Genomic DNA, 15,468 nt, shown 5'->3' on the forward strand with positions numbered 1-15,468 from the left:
AAGCCCATTCGTTTGAAATCCAACGTGAGTAAAGTGGGTTGAGTCCCATTCCAACTCTAAAACATTCATCAAGGCCGGCAACGTGACATGTGTGCATATTGGGAAGAATTTCTAACACTCAGATTTAAAAAATTAAAAAGTTTGTCTAAGTTAAAAATTAAAAAAAAATAAAAGTGATCCAAATTATAAAGGCTGCCCTAACTAATGGTAAAAAAAAACCTTCGTAACCACATATGTTTTTGGAATTTCGCCCCATTTAACAAACTTTGTAACCACATCTTTTCATTCTATTTAACAACTTTGTACCCTAGTGTTGATCGGAATTTCGTTTTTTATTTAAGGAACTTTGTTTCTTATTTATTGATTTTATTAAACTTTTCCCAGGAGACTAACCAACCATATTTTTTTGGTCTCTCCCATCAGGACGGAGCCATATACAAGCCTGCTATTGCCGTGACCCCCCAAACTCGATGAACTAGCTATTATTTCTTAAGCAGCTGTTGCAATATTAGTTAAAATATAACTTTATATAACCTTGAAACTATAGTACTGAGGTTGGGAGACTATTGGCTGGTTAGTTGGTTTTGGAAAATTCAACATATCAGTTCGAGCTGTTGGCATCAACTGTTCCGTTGTCATGTCATCTTTCGGCTTATGGAGTAGTTTTTCTTTCTTCGTCGACCTTAATTTGGTTCATTGTGTCACGGACCTTGTTACTAGTTTCGCCCAAGTCTCCAAGTTTTGATTGGAATTTGGATGTTATTTTTGAGGAGCAAGTCACTTGCTACTAAATACATTATTTTACGAAATTTTGATCTTTTGTGCTTTGTGATTAGAATTATGATGTTGTTTGCCTCCTTGCCTGTAAGAAGATATTCCTCCTTTATTCGAATCACAGTTTGACATATATGCAAAAATAATTCATTAAAAATAAAAAAAGAAAAATATATGCACACATGTCACATTGTTATTGACTTTTATTCCTAATAGTCACATTTGGATTTTAAATTTTCTATTCCGACTCCCCATTTTACATCTTATGCTATTTTAATAATAAAGTATCACCAATATTAAAAGTTTATATGTGATATTTGTTTTGGTCATCCAGTTTTAGAAACATGATGATATTTCTTTCATTGTCATAGCACTACCTAAACCAACCAAACTGAATTATTGGAAACAATCGTCTAATTTGAACTACAAAGCCATAGGCTGTATGTTGTCTTTAAGTCTTTGTGGTTACTTTAGTTAGTCTTTGTGTGGGGGCTAACAATAATCAGAGGGATCGAAGTCACTGGGGCCATTTTGACACTAACATGATACTTAATGGTGGAATCTCAACCAATCCATTTTTCTCTCCCAGAAGAAAGGAACAATACGTTTTGATTAGCTTATGGTAACCTGATTTTGGGTGATTAAACAATTGACTTTAGACCTATAAACGGACTATCATGAGATAGATATTTTCAAGCAATATTAATCGATCAATTGATCATGACCAAAGAAATAGATCAATTTAGAGGTTAATTTTTCGCACGTCATTTAATAAATTCCTCTCTTAAGTTGCCAAATAAGGGAATTGTCAATTTCTCCTCTAAAATTCTTGACTTTTAACTAAATTTCGAATTATTTTTTCTTATCCAAACAAGATTAGGGTAAATTGTCCTGTTATTATATGAGGCCACAAAGGAATGTTATTCCAACTAATTTTTTGGTAGTGGATTTTAAGTTGGAGGCACTGACACTGTCCTAAGAGTTTGTTGGTCGAGGATTAGGAGGCGCATGCATTATTAGTGTGTTGTAACCTTTTTGATATTTAGGCCTTTTAGGGTTTTGTTCTATGCTCTCCCATAAAAGAACCTTCTTTTATCAATTGAGTCTATTGATTCATAATGAGAAAAAACATGTAATACTTCTAAAACTTCAAAACAACTCCTCCTACCATTGTAAAAAGATCGAATTTCTCTCTTCCACCACAATCACTCATACACACGTCAAAATTTTCATAAACTTTAAAATAAATTACTAACCGATTAACGCTTAAGCAAGATAAATCTTAAAACAATCGCATTCCCCGTCCGAAAAGAAAATATATATCTTTAAAGTTTTTGTGGTTCAAAATATATTTATAATTATCCCAAGTTCTATGATCTACCAAGAAGAAACAATAAGCACAATTATTGAACCCATCGACAGACAGGGCCAATAATGCCATATTATATACTATAATTAAAAGCGAGGAGCAATACAAACAAGAGCTCTTCTGAACTGTGAAACACTGAAAATGGATCGAGGGAAGGCGATGCACCATCCTTGTCACGTGGCATCGGATGGGGTCCCACAACTCCAACCTAAACGTTGAGTGTTTGGTGGATCTAGATTGTCTTCAAGCTTATCCAGTGACGTGTAAAACTATCTTTAAAAGTGGTGGGACACTTGTCGACCCACTTGACCTAGTCACTCTCCCTCCTGCTTCCTTTCTTATATTATTATGATCTCCAAGCCTTCTATATCTGGCTTGGCTTCCCTAGATTTGGCTCACACCATGAGTGTCTTCTCTCCCATTCATTTGGGTTTTTTTCATATACTATATTTCTGTTGGTGAGTGTTACGTAGTTAGAATTTGAGTTATTTATTCGTTTGTTTAGTCTTTTTGCAATTGAAATTTACTAGTTTTATTTCTTTTAGTATTAACATATCTTTGTACTTATTTATAAATATCTTCATATTGAAAAAAAAATACATATATATGAAAATTCTCATATACTGCAGTCTCTTGTTTTGAGGTGCTTCATGCCCAGACCATTACATGTGGCCTTAGATTATTCTAAAACCAACCGTAAATCCTAATTCCCAAATTTGAAATCCTCATACCTTAAGCCCTAAATTGACATAAGTCATGTTGTAGGTTCCAAATTGCATAGAGTGAAGACGATGATGTCTAGGATGTCTACAAATTGAAGATTCGAAGTGGGCCCGCCCATTTTTCGTTGCTGCAATCAATGTCCTATGACAACGTCGTGGACTGACGACAACTATGTGAGAAGATTTTGGGGTTGCCTCGATTATGGGATAAGAAGAGGTTGTACATTCTTTGAATGGTATGATCCACGAGTATGCAAAAGGTTGAAGATTGTGATACCTAGATTGTTAAAATGATTATGCAAGGAGGAAGAGGAAAATTGAAAATTGAAAATGGAGGTTAGAGTTGCCTTGAAAGCACAGAGATTTCTATGAGCAAGTCTACTAGGTTTGTGGATTTTTTTGATTATGTTGTTGGGAATTAGTACTGGAATGGAGAGAGGTTGTATCATCCAAGAATGTGAACTTCGCACTTGAATTTTAGTTGAAATTTATGAGACTTAGGTGAATTTTGTGTGGGCGTTGGTGGAACCTTTTGGAGAATCAAAGTGGTTAATGTGTATGAAAGTAGTCTCTGTAATCTCCCATGTCAATTTGTATGAAAGTTGTTTATGTATGAAATGTTAGGCAACTTCCAAATGTATAGACTGATTTTGCATTTGTGGCTCTAGTTGTACACATAAATCCATTTCCACATATGTACTCAAAACTTGTACTTCACAAGATATAAATTCATTTCCAGAATATCTTAAATTGATATGGAAGAATTCTCTTTTACCTTTACTTTGTCTTGCAATTGCTTTGCCTTGACCTTATTTTTTAGGGTTTGCTCTTGTATTTTCGTTGCCATCTTTACTTTCCTATATTTGTTTTTTAACTTGTGGTTGATGAAAATACCTTGTTTATTGTTGGTTTGAATTTTCCCTGGCCATCCCTACATCAGTAGTGCTAATGATGTCTCTTCTCTCGTCACCACTGAAGGTTCTGACGACACTTAACTAAAGAAAATTTGGAAAGTGAGATTATTGGTTTTTCTTTTGTTAATTATGAAACCAGCTTGTAGATATTTTGATCAAGGCAATCTCGAGTATGATGTTCTATGACTCGCTTGACAAGTTGTGCATGCGAAACATCTTTTTGCCAACTTGAAGGGGAGTGTTGGTAAGTTAGGGTTTTGGTTACTTACTTGTTTGTTTAATTCTATTGTAATTGAGATTTATTTCCTATTTTATCTTTTTTAGGGTTATTAACACATTTTTGTACTTCTATATAAATACTTCCATATTGAAGAAGAATACTATATGAAAATTCTCATATACTTTGTTTGGCAATTTCTCATTTTGAGATTAAGATGTTCACTTTTTCTAAATTAAAAATGACTTGCAATTTCAATATTATTCAAGGATGTGAACCTATTTGTCCCAATTCACCCACTAATTTAAATAAATAATGTTAGTGTTATTAAATTATCATAATAAAAGAAAGAACTCGCACATAGTATACATCTTCTACTATAGAAAATTAGTGTTTTCTTATGGTTATACATGAAGATTTTTCGTCCCGTACATCTATGATGCCCCTTCATCTTATGGAAGGGTGCATCTCTAGTTTTTCTTTGTTAAAACGAGTCCAGTGGGAGCCAATGGAGTATAGCTTAGTTGGTTGAGCTCTTCCACCTCCACATATATGGGCAGAGGTAAAAAATCTCATGCAAATTTGTGTGTAAATTTAATCCCTCCCCCAATCACTTGTACTAAAAAAACGAGCATAGTGGGAGGCAGAATAGTCTATGTTTGAGCATTACACTTTGAATAGTTGTGTAGTGGTCAATCATCAGGATTAGAAGCATGGTTTAAATAGGTATGATTTTGGGTAGGTGTACTTGGACAAGAGGCATGTTTACGGTTTTGGCTTAGTATATATGGAACATAGGTAATAGTTTTGAGTGATATGTAGATAGAGGCGTGATTTGTAGGATTAGACCTGACAAACAAGTAGTTTTAACGGGTTTCGGGTTGTGTTTGTGTTAACCCGTTAATTTAACGGGTTGACACGACACGACCCGTTACAATTCGCGAATGACCCGACACGACCCGTTAACAATAAACCAGAAAAAAAATATATATCCCCCAAAACGAGCCAGCAACCACCCCCTATCTCTGCCATTTTTCTCCCAATTTTCATCTTTCATAAACACCATCCAAAAATTTACAAGTTCAGGATTAGTCTTGCATAATGATAAAACAAGAGAAGCAAAATAGTTGATTGATTAGATTATTTATATATATATAATAAAATAAAAAGAAAACAGAGAGGGAGAGAATAAGAGAAGAAAAAAATGGAGAGAAAAGAAAGAGATGGAAAGAATAAGAAGAAGAAGAAAGAAAAAAAAAAGGGAGAGAAGAAGAGAAGGAAAAAAATGGAGGGGAGAGATGGACAATTTCCAAAAGGAGAGAAGAAAAGGAAAAAAGTGAGAGATTGAGAGATGTAGAGAAGAGAAAAAAAGAGAGGGGGAGATGAGAAAGTCGACGAAGAGAGGAAGTGGAATGAAGGAAAAACAATATTAAAAAAAAGAAAGAGATATATATATATATATAAGGAAAAGAAGAAAGAATTAAAAAGAAGGCATGATGTTTGGGAGATGAGATATTTAAAAATATATATTTTATAAAATTACAGAATGACCCTCCTTAACAGGTGGATACAAATATTCACGAATTGACCTGACACGATCTGTTAGCTTAACGGGTGGCTAATAGGTTCACCCGTTTTCAACCCAACCCATTAAGCTCAACCCAAATACTAATAATTTGATGCAAATTCATGTCATGTTAACGGATCGTGTGCAATATTACCAAGTCTATGTAGGATATGTCTAGTGTATATACCTTTTGTGTTTTTATTATTATGGCAAAAATTAATTTCTTACTTTACTTATGTTTTAGGAGCATAATTGGTACAACAAATTAATTAAAAGCTGAAAAAAAGAATACGTAAACATCAAAAGATCTAAAAAAGGAATGTAATCATATATAGTACAAAAGTCAAAGGACTTGTATCAATAACAATAAATGTGTGAATTTCACCCAACTTATATTTCCGGCTTTGAACTTATCCCATATTTTCTAAAGATAATTTCTTAAGAGTACGTAATTACAGAATGAAGAAAAATATGAGAGGCGACAATGGCATCGTTCATTATTAATGGAAGTTTCTTGCACGTATAGTCTCTTTCGCCCCAACGATATATAGTTACTTAAATTACTAAAAAGGAGAAGCAGCAAAGTGGATGGCTCCAAAGCAATCAAGCCATTTTAGCCGCTCGCTCTTTTTACTGAATTTAGCTTAGCCATCACCACCTCAATCCTCTCTCTCTCTCTCTCTCTCTCTCTCTCTCAAAGCCAAGAAAGCTTTTGTTTTCTTATAAGAACCCTGAAACCTCTTGTGTTCATAGAAAGGACCTTCTTTCTACGCATTACTTTTCACATCTTCTCTCTCATTTGCTTCGTTTTCCCCATCTCTTTGTAACAGTCGTATAGCTTGCAACATTGTCCCATATTACACAGCCAGCTTCGTCGGTTGTTACAGAGAGAATTTAAATTAGTTAATATAAGTAGAATATAAAGTCAATATGGGTTTTCTTCACAAGCTTTGGGATGAAACACTCGCCGGCCCGGCACCTGAAACCGGCCTCGGCAAGCTCCGCAAGTTCGACTCCTTGTCTAGCCCGGCCTCGCCGACTATGGTCTGCGACGAGGTGCCCGTCACTCGGAGCATTACAATTCTTAGGACCACTTCTTCCACGTTTGGAAACCTGTCACCGAATTCCGGCTCCCCCTCGGAGTCCCCAACTACACCAGGCACTCCAAAAAGCCGTAAGTTAAAATTTATTTTAATATTGTTAGACTGTGAATAAAAATCGCAAATAAAATAACGTGACAACCCATTAAGTTTGCTATGGATAAAAGAATTTTTTTTTAGAACAAGAAAATGTCCTCCTACCTCTGTATTTTTCTTGAAAGTGTTACTTTTTGGCTATTAAGAAAACATTGTTGCATATAATGGATTTTATGTTTCTTGCAAGTTTTACTCTAAGGTAAAGGTTATTATGAAAGAATTATTGCATGCAACGGGTGTATACAACACATCTCTCCCCATAACTACCTCACTCTCACTGGGTTATATACTGGGAAGGAAGAAGCTTTATGCAAAGATTTCTTGTCTATGAATCTTAGATGCTATAATTTTTTTTATTTCCTTTTTTTTTTAATTCATGTGTTCTTCTGGTTTTTTATGTGCAGCGGGAACACCAGGTGCAATGACCAAGAAATTAACAAGGAGGAAGTCGTCAGCTGATGCTTTGGAACGCGCCGAACCTAGAAGTCCGACTGGTTACGATTGGTTGTTTTGCTGTTTAGTGTGTTTAAAAATGATAATAGGATTAAACTTGAGAAAATATATATAAATCTTCATTTGGTTTAGATCATGTCTCACTAGATTAAGAACTGAACAAGTCAACCCCAAAATAAAAACTAGATTGAGAGACTGTCTATCTTGGATGCTTAAGATATTTAGTATACTGATGTAAGGTCTAGCTAGTTGCTATAATTTGGTATGTTATATTATCAAACTATCAATCATTGTCGTTGAGAGGGTAGACATGTAAGACTTTTTGACAAAATCCACATTATAACACGTAGGTTCTTTCGTAGATTAGATGATCGATCCAATCATGGAGAAAAAATGTTTAGCAAGTACTAATTACTTTAACCTCTTTTATTAATTCTTATTCAATTAATTAGGTATGTTTGTATTGTAGGATGGTAATTGCTGCTTTGGATCGTTGAGAGAGGAAGTGATGAAGATTTTTCTGAAGTATCTGCCGGCGACTCCACACCATTGTACATAGAGAACCTTTGTGGGAACTTGATGCATATTAATATATCCATATAGTAAATAGAGATGTAATCTAAGTAGTACATAAATAAGGTGGTTCTGTCGGGGAACAAGAGAAGAACCCAATGCTCCTTGGAGATTATGAGGGAGGAACTAAAGTAGGATAGCCATTTTGCCTATTTGATGTTTCCATGTGATCTTCAAGTTTCCTTTTGTATATTTGTATATATATGGTTTTGTGTTTTGAACTTCAATGAAACTCCTGATCATGAGTTTACATATCAGCCTTTTACATTTAAACTAGTTTTTGGTCTCTGTTTGATTCTGACTTTTACATATCAATTGCCTTGTACATTTTAACCTTCATGTGAAAAAACTCACTAGTGGTTTGGAGAAAGGTCATGAGTTCAAGTCCTAGTGTCGTGTAGTGTCTGTTAGTATGTTATTGCTCCTTTCTTGAGAAAATGTCATCCACCAAAAAAAAAAAAAAAAAAAAACCCCTCATGCTCAAAAGTATACTTTGACTTATATGCACCACACACAATTATGCAATTGATGAAGAATTATATCTTGAAGCGTTCAAGGTGTTGCTGTCTGAGAGTCTCTAAGAAAAAGTCTAAGGGTAAAAGTTTGATAAATTTATTTGTCATAATCCATTCCATATTCCAAACGAAAATTATAGGTCATGATCTCGTTCGAGTTGTGACATAATAATCTAAAGGGAAAAATTAGAAAACAAAACTTGACTGGAAAACAGCAAGGAATTAATTTCCTTCACATCGACTTAAGTTGAAGTTGATTTCACTTTCTCAATCAGATCAGCAGCATCTTGAACGGTTGAGATGTTCTCTGCTCCCCCTTCTCCAACGGACACTCCAAACTTCTCCTCCAAAGCCATCAAGATTTCAACCTGTTTCATTTTTTTTATATTCCATTGATCAGATAATTATTGAACAAAGGTGATTTTTGTCAAATACATGAAGGTAAATGTGATTTATCCTCATTTAATTAATAATTTCAATTCTTAATGTTTGCATTAACCGACTGCATTTTCCAGTATTTTGAATGTTTTATCATTTTTTGCCTTTTGCTTTATATATATAGATAATCTTTTATAAGTCACAACTAATCAATTTTTTTCTTGTTATACTAAAGTAAAAAGTATGAAGAGTAGCATACTGTGTCCAGAGAATCAGCCCCCAAATCGACAAACTTAGTTTCGGGAGTCACAGTGCTTTCATCAATGGAGAGTTGCTTGGCAATTGTGCTTTGGACAGTTAGCAGAGTCTCTGGTTGAGCCTGCACAAGGTAATGAAATCAGCATATATAAAAAATTGCTATCAAGTTACTAAAAACGCTTCTGGTAACATTTGATCGAGCTTGTTATACCGATAATAAAAGCGTTACTTAAGTAAAAACGGTTTATACAAAATACTCCCAAACATAATCTAAAGTGAAATAAGATATCTACTCACAATGGAACATGAGATTGCAGTCTTGAGGCAACTAGGGATTGGAAATGATCTTTCTGCTGCCCTAGTGATCTTGATCTTGGGCACAAGTCTTAGTCCCTTAACCATTGGACCTCCCTGCAAATATGAAACAATCAAGCATGTGAATTAGTAAAAAAAAACCACCTATGCCTGCACCAAAATTTGGACAAAAAAAAATTGCAATAACTATGGGCACTCTTACAATGCTAGATAAGCCATTAGCCTGGCAGGTTATGCTTCTGCCCTTGGTGCAAGGTAGAGTGGCAACAGTGATTGGGGAAACTGAAGCAAAAGAAGCCATGGCCAAAGATTGGAAAGAATTAGAAATATGTAAATTTAAACAACTTGTTCTTGTAATGCCCTAGACAGCAGGGCTTAAAGGGTTTGTTTCATTTATAATGCAGAGAATGCATAAAAAAGAAGGCCTAGGGTTGGTCGATGAGAACAATAAAATCAAATGGTAATGAGCCATGTCTTCGGCGGATTATACCATGTAGTGTGTCTCTTGTGCTTGTAAAGCTGGCGATAAGTAGACTTAGAGCAGCTCCAGCGAGGGAGCCCAGCCCGAGGCGAGGGCAGGAAAAAAAAAAAAAGTCGCTCCAGCGTACAGCCCAGGCCCGGGGGTGGTGTGGGACCCACCAACTCGGGCCAGCCCGAAGGCGAGACCAGCCCGAGGTCCAACTCGCGTGTTGCTGACGTCAGCCTCGCGTCACGCTGACGTCAGCGCGCCAGGTCCAAGGTACGCTGCCACGTGTCGCCTCCCCAGCCTTCCGATCTGCTTCTCCAAATTAATCCAACGGCTGAGGCTTTTTTGGGCAATAAAAATGTGAAAAAAAATCGTAAATTTTTTTTAAAAATTCTAAAAAATTCTGATATTTTTTTTCTATAAATACCTATCAATACCCTTCACTTTCAACACCAATCCTCATACATTTCATTATACTTCTACTATTATTCACTCTTTACTCAACATTTTCCTCTATACCTTATTTCCATTTTCAACATTTAAGTAAATGTCTTTGTCCTTTTACTTTAATTTATTTTTATATTACTCCATTTACTTAAGTTTACAATGTAAATAAGGAAGTACCCCCCATTTGGATTCAAATAAAAATACTAGAAAATCAAATTCCCACCAAATCAAAATATGAAAAATTGGTTTTAGTGCAAAATACGATTTAGGCTAAAAATGATGGCTCATTAAGTCAATATATACTTCATATTAAAATCCCATAAAATCAAGTTTTCTTATTTGATGTGTAAGGAATAAAAGCCGCCAAAAATTATCTTGAGAAAATAATTATTCCGAAAAACCATTTTTCATACTTAGCCAATATTGCACCTCCGCTAAAAAAATTATGGGTCCGCCCGTGTCTATAAATACCAACCAATACTCTTCACTTTTAACACCAAATCCTAATTTTTTTTTAAATGAATACCAACCAATACAACTAATAAAATAAAATCTTATCCGATATGAATAGTATTGACATGTAGGAACCCAAAAATCTTATCCGAAAATATTATCCAAATTAATTATTTAAGTAAAAAAAAGTTGTGAAAAAACAAAAAAATGAATAGTAATTGCCCTTAGCCATGGCAATGGGTGGAAACTCAAAATACTATTTGTAAGGGCAACCACTATTCACGTGAATAGTGGCTGCCCTAGCTCCCCCCTTGCCATGGCTAAGGGCAAATGGGTGGAGTTGCTCTTAGGAGAGAGAGAGAGCCCTTCGTCAAAGGCAAACTATTTGCTTTGACCAAAAAAAAAAAGTCTAGTATTTGCAGGGCTTACCCCCTCACTAGAAGCTGTGTACTTTGTTATAAACTTGTAGTTGAGATCATTCAATCTGCCTTAATGGGAATGTCCAAGCATTTCTTCGCCAATCCATATATACTAGTTAAGTTTTGGGGTTGAGAGATTGACTTTCAATCTAGACTCTCATTTAAGTTTTGGACTCGGACCAATTGGGAATTTGGGAGTTTTGGGCTTGCACAATGTCAAATTGGGTTATCTTTATCTTTAGTCCAAATGGAGAGGAAAAGTATTTGATGTAGGTAGGGTGTGTGTGGTTCGGTTTAGTTTGATTAAGGTCTTAAATTGTACCCTAAATAAATGTGGCATGACAGTTCAAATTGGTTCGGTATAAGTTTGAAACTAGTAGCGTAATCAAATCAAATCAATTTACTTGATGACTCTCTCAATCTTCAATAGTAAAAAGTTTTTTCAACGATTGTTCAATATACACTATGAAGTCATTATATATATATAGTCATTAGAAGAATATACAATATTTACTTGATTGATATAGTTATGCTACTAGTTTTGAGATCCAAACCGAATCAAACTTTACCGGCGCGCCCACCCCTTCTTGGAGAAGCACGACCATCACATTTGTTAGAGAAAGTTAAAAAAAGAATAGAAATGATCACTTTCATATAGAATTCTTATTATTAGAAGAAGAAAAGTTTGATACTTTAATATTCAAAGACCTAAATTTAAAAGGCCATCTAATCGCGCGAGGGGGCTTGGGTTCGATACCTTTGCATCTACACTGGTGACTTCAAATTTAGCACACAGACGCTCGACTTCTGCCTGAAACAGATCATAGAGGTCCGTCCGTCGTCCGTGCTCCTGTCTTTTTCTTTATAACAAAAAAGTAAGTTTTGAGTTTTGGTGCTTCATGCAGTTTTGGTGTTTCCTATTGTGTCTCTGTTTTGGGCGCCAACCATGTGTTTGCGTTAATGCCGCTGAAGTAGATCATTATCAATCTTGATATCGAATTTCCTCCGAATTCATACGAACTACGCTTCATTTTCCTTTTCGATCTCATAAATGATAGTTTTTTGCTTTAAGGATAAGGATTGCATACATAATACATTCTACTTATCTGTGTCAAATACATTTTCTTTCTTTTTGGTTTATTTTGTAATACTTCATTTGTTCATCTTTCCTAGGTGCTTCTCAGCGGTTCCTGTGGACCATGTTTATTTCTAGAGTATCCCGGTTCGGAACTCAGATGGTCAAGCGTCTCACAAAAGGTTTCAGTTTTGTGGAGAATTGTTTTTGGTTTATCTTACATTTAACATTAACTGTTCCATGCTCGTTGCTCAGCTTAATGTCGTGCTAATTGCAGCTACACTGGTAGTTTTATTGAACTGTTCTCGGTTACCAAATAGCCGAACTTTGATTAATGTACAATAATGCACAACATTGCTGGGACTGATATTTATGTGGTTACTAAACGCTATGGTCTGCTGCTCAAGGAATGAGCTTGTTTGGCATGGATCCTTTGGTATACATGTAAGACTAGTGCTTGAAAAGTTTTGTATGCAGCTAGATATGTGTGAAAGGAAAGTGATGTTGGGTGAAAACATATAAGTAGGATCATTGGCAGGAATGTTGGGTTGTTCAACGTTTCAAGTTTTTTACATGATAATAGTTTAGCTTATTTTTATGATTTTATCAATCTAAATCTAGAGATCTTCTTGGCTGTACCTTGCCCTAAATTGTTTTAATAGGTTGTAGTCCCTTCTCTTAGATTGTAGCCGTAGGTTCTTTGCAGATATTTTCTTCTCTGAAGGTTTCAATGTAGTAGAAGTGTAATCCAAATGGGCATCGTGAGTCTGAGACTTATCTTGGAGTTTCATCTTGGAAGTCCTTTATTTTGGGTCTTATTAAAAAGTGGCACCCTTCTACTTTTACTATTTTTAGTGATTTAAAGAAGTAATTTAATTTGGTATAAAAACTAATTCAGAACTGTTTGACATGCTTTTTTCCAGGTACATTGACGTCTGCACCAAAGACAGGAAACTTACCTAAAGTTTACAATTATTTTTTCCATTCTCTGGTAAGCTTCTTGGTGACTTGTCGGCAATGGACCTTTGTCTGGTTTTCTTTTCTGGCTCTAAATTCTCCCTATATCTCTTTGTTTTAAGAAGCATCAAACTTTCTCTACAACAACTGCTCATGAGGAAGGGGATAAAGAAGTTGAAGAGTAAGTTGATTTTTCGTATAACAGGAACTGTATTGGAGTTATAGAACCAAAGATTTACAAATTGTTACAGTCACCAGTGAATAGTTTGGAAAGAATTCCCTTAAATGGCTTATTTTATTGAACTGCACCTATATCTACGTTATTGGATCACTCATATCTTTTTCGCTGATTTCTTTATTCTCCTTTTTAACTCTACAGAATTTCTGTGACGTTTGTTGACAAGGATGAAATGGAGACGCATATTAAGGTTCCCATTGGCATGTCCATGCTAGAAGCTGCTCATGAACATGACATAGAACTTGAAGGTAGCACTTTGGCATGCCAGTTGATGTTCTGTACCTCATTCCTTTCCTTTTTTTATTTCCTCTTAAGTATGATTCTAACTTCTATCAAATACTTTTCGGGGCTCTAGATATATTATAGACACTAATAACTCTTTGCAATTTTGTCTTGGTGGTATTGATGCCTGAACTTCCCCTTCAAGATTGTTTCATAAGAATGATAAAATGGTTATTAAAAATGGAATTGAATGTGCAAGAACTTTATAGTGTACCCCCTAACTAGTTTGTTTAAATGTGATTCTAGGAGCATGTGAAGGATCCTGCGCTTGTTCAACATGTCATGTGATTGTGAGAGTATGTACTTTGAAACTTGTCTACAGAAGAAGAAACATGATAGCAAGGCAACAATCACCGGATACAAGGAAACTGATGCAAATTGAACTGTTTTCTGTTTAGTTAGTATCCGGTGAAAGTTGCCTTGAAAATTTTAGACTTCCGTTCCTCCAACTAAAATTTTCATCAAAGCTAACTCCTAGAACTCATGGTCAGGATATGGAGTACTACAATAAACTCGAAGATCCAACTGATGAGGAAAATGACATGCTGGACCTCGCTTTCGGGCTCACAGAGACGTAAGTCCCTTATATCTTGGAATTAGTCTGCAGGGAAGATTCTGTCAAACCAGTTGAAATATAAATTCTGAATTCTGTAAAATGATTTTATTTTATTTTATTTTTCACAGGTCTCGACTGGGTTGTCAAATGACTGCAAAACCTGAACTTGATGGAATATGCCTTGAACTGCCCAGTGCAACACGAAACTTTGCTGTTGATAGGTATGCCAAGGCCACATAGAGTTCTCCTGACAGGAGAGATTACCCCATCTTGACTGAGGAACCAAATGGAGCTTTGCCAATCTTGTAGCATGTCTTCCTTGGCAGTGTTTTGGCTTAAGACAATGAGGTAGCGACTTGATGAAATTGGTTGCGCCAATAATTTGGTTGATTAATTCATTTGCCCCCACCATCACTTTGTTGAAGATGATTATCATATTAATTTTCATAATTAGAATCACTAATGACATTTTTGGAATGGTGCATGGTCACACTGTAATAGTATATAAAAGACATCATTATCTTCGTATCAAAGGATTTAGAGATTGAATCATTAATTCAGGGTCAATTGTCACGTATGCGTTAGTGATTTTCAGCCGTTCATGTTTATCATGGTATCGTGAAACTCAAAAATAACTCTCGGTATAATTGGGCTAAAGATTCTATCAAATTAAATTATTCAAGGAAAATGAGCTTTCTAATAGGCTCAAAGGGTAGCATCTAGCATCTTCAAATGGTCATTCCGAGCAAAATTATACAGACATAAAACTTTGCCCGCAACCTAAAATCATGCATGGTCCCCCATCCCCGTCCTCCATATATTATGCCCCAATTTCGAAGTCTTCCGGGAATTATAAAGCTGTGACCTGTGAGAGATTAGATAACCGGCTCACTGGCTTCCACGTCAGACGGGGCCAATCAGAGGAGGGCCTTGACCGTGCAACCCGTGACAGTCTGACGCCGTCCAAGTTTCCAACCACCTCCACCTATGACCTATGCGCGAGCCCGTTCCGTTTTCGTGGCGTGACCCTGCTCACCGACAACTGGACGTTACCGTCGATAACGTTGTTGCGCCGAATATTTAGTTTGTGGACACGTAGACCGTCGACAAGACAAGTCCAACTCCAACGACATTGGCTGCCGTGGAGACAATTACCCTTTCGTTGCCTTCAGTTAATAATAAATTACAGTTTCAAATTACATTCTTACCCTCGTACCTGCGAAATTAAGAGTTTAATTTTTATTTTATTTTCCAATAACTAAAATTATTAACAAAATAATCCTAAAGGTGCATAAAGTTGTATTGGCAAATTACCCAGAAAGGA

The 15,468-nt window shown here is 35.7% G+C and overlaps 3 protein-coding genes and 1 long non-coding RNA gene across 9 annotated transcripts; 3 read left to right on the forward strand and 1 right to left on the reverse strand.

Annotated features, from left to right (window-relative positions):
• On the forward strand, window positions 2,516-3,378 carry LOC109948266. The gene is made up of 2 exons (XR_002270881.1): window positions 2,516-2,601; window positions 2,909-3,378. It is a non-coding gene; the product is annotated as an uncharacterized LOC109948266 (long non-coding RNA).
• Window positions 6,185-8,037, forward strand: LOC18782547 (dormancy-associated protein homolog 4). Of its 4 annotated transcripts, none has more exons than XM_020560961.1 (3): window positions 6,192-6,737; window positions 7,164-7,263; window positions 7,682-8,037. In XM_020560961.1, the coding sequence occupies exons 1-3, from the start codon at window positions 6,494-6,496 to the stop codon at window positions 7,707-7,709; spliced, it is 372 nt and encodes a 123-aa protein (XP_020416550.1). In that variant the 5' UTR covers window positions 6,192-6,493; the 3' UTR covers window positions 7,710-8,037. The 4 variants fall into 4 exon arrangements, with proteins under 4 accessions (XP_020416549.1, XP_020416550.1, XP_007217191.1 ...); XM_007217129.2 differs by having other exon boundaries at window positions 6,193-6,737; window positions 7,164-7,253; window positions 7,682-8,035; XM_020560962.1 differs by having other exon boundaries at window positions 6,196-6,737; window positions 7,164-7,244.
• On the reverse strand, window positions 8,149-9,580 carry LOC18783829 (acyl carrier protein 1, chloroplastic). Its single transcript, XM_020560959.1, has 4 exons — window positions 9,454-9,580; window positions 9,234-9,347; window positions 8,938-9,057; window positions 8,149-8,668 (listed from the first exon to the last, which is right to left on the reverse strand). Exons 1-4 carry the CDS (start codon window positions 9,550-9,552, stop codon window positions 8,543-8,545), a joined length of 459 nt encoding a protein of 152 aa, XP_020416548.1. The 5' UTR covers window positions 9,553-9,580; the 3' UTR covers window positions 8,149-8,542.
• LOC18784227 (2Fe-2S ferredoxin) lies at window positions 11,420-14,621 on the forward strand. Of its 3 annotated transcripts, none has more exons than XM_020559022.1 (8): window positions 11,420-11,911; window positions 12,210-12,293; window positions 13,035-13,102; window positions 13,191-13,249; window positions 13,448-13,554; window positions 13,835-13,884; window positions 14,080-14,162; window positions 14,273-14,621. In XM_020559022.1, the coding sequence occupies exons 2-8, from the start codon at window positions 12,236-12,238 to the stop codon at window positions 14,382-14,384; spliced, it is 537 nt and encodes a 178-aa protein (XP_020414611.1). In that variant the 5' UTR covers window positions 11,420-11,911; window positions 12,210-12,235; the 3' UTR covers window positions 14,385-14,621. The 3 variants fall into 3 exon arrangements, with proteins under 3 accessions (XP_020414611.1, XP_020414610.1, XP_007215059.1); XM_020559021.1 differs by having other exon boundaries at window positions 11,421-11,911; window positions 13,194-13,249; XM_007214997.2 differs by having other exon boundaries at window positions 11,421-11,865.

This window comes from Prunus persica, chromosome G3 (genome assembly GCF_000346465.2).
Source record: "Prunus persica cultivar Lovell chromosome G3, Prunus_persica_NCBIv2, whole genome shotgun sequence".
NCBI lineage: Eukaryota > Viridiplantae > Streptophyta > Magnoliopsida > Rosales > Rosaceae > Prunus > Prunus persica.

Bases quoted from the DNA above. Each gene is read 5' to 3' on its own strand.
- LOC18782547 (XM_020560960.1), top strand. From the start codon at position 6,494: ATGGGTTTTCTTCACAAGCTTTGGGATGAAACACTCGCCGGCCCGGCA. The intron at 6,738-7,163 runs GTAAGTTAAAAT...TTTTATGTGCAG, and splicing joins ACCAGGCACTCCAAAAAGCC to CGGGAACACCAGGTGCAATG.
- LOC18784227 (XM_020559022.1), top strand. From the start codon at position 12,236: ATGTTTATTTCTAGAGTATCCCGGTTCGGAACTCAGATGGTCAAGCGT. The intron at 12,294-13,034 runs GTTTCAGTTTTG...GCTTTTTTCCAG, and splicing joins GGTCAAGCGTCTCACAAAAG to GTACATTGACGTCTGCACCA. The intron at 14,163-14,272 runs GTAAGTCCCTTA...TATTTTTCACAG, and splicing joins GCTTTCGGGCTCACAGAGAC to GTCTCGACTGGGTTGTCAAA.
- LOC18783829 (XM_020560959.1), bottom strand. From the start codon at position 9,552: ATGGCTTCTTTTGCTTCAGTTTCCCCAATCACTGTTGCCACTCTACCT. The intron at 9,058-9,233 runs GTGAGTAGATAT...TACCTTGTGCAG, and splicing joins CTGCAATCTCATGTTCCATT to GCTCAACCAGAGACTCTGCT. The intron at 8,669-8,937 runs GTATGCTACTCT...AAAATGAAACAG, and splicing joins GGGCTGATTCTCTGGACACA to GTTGAAATCTTGATGGCTTT.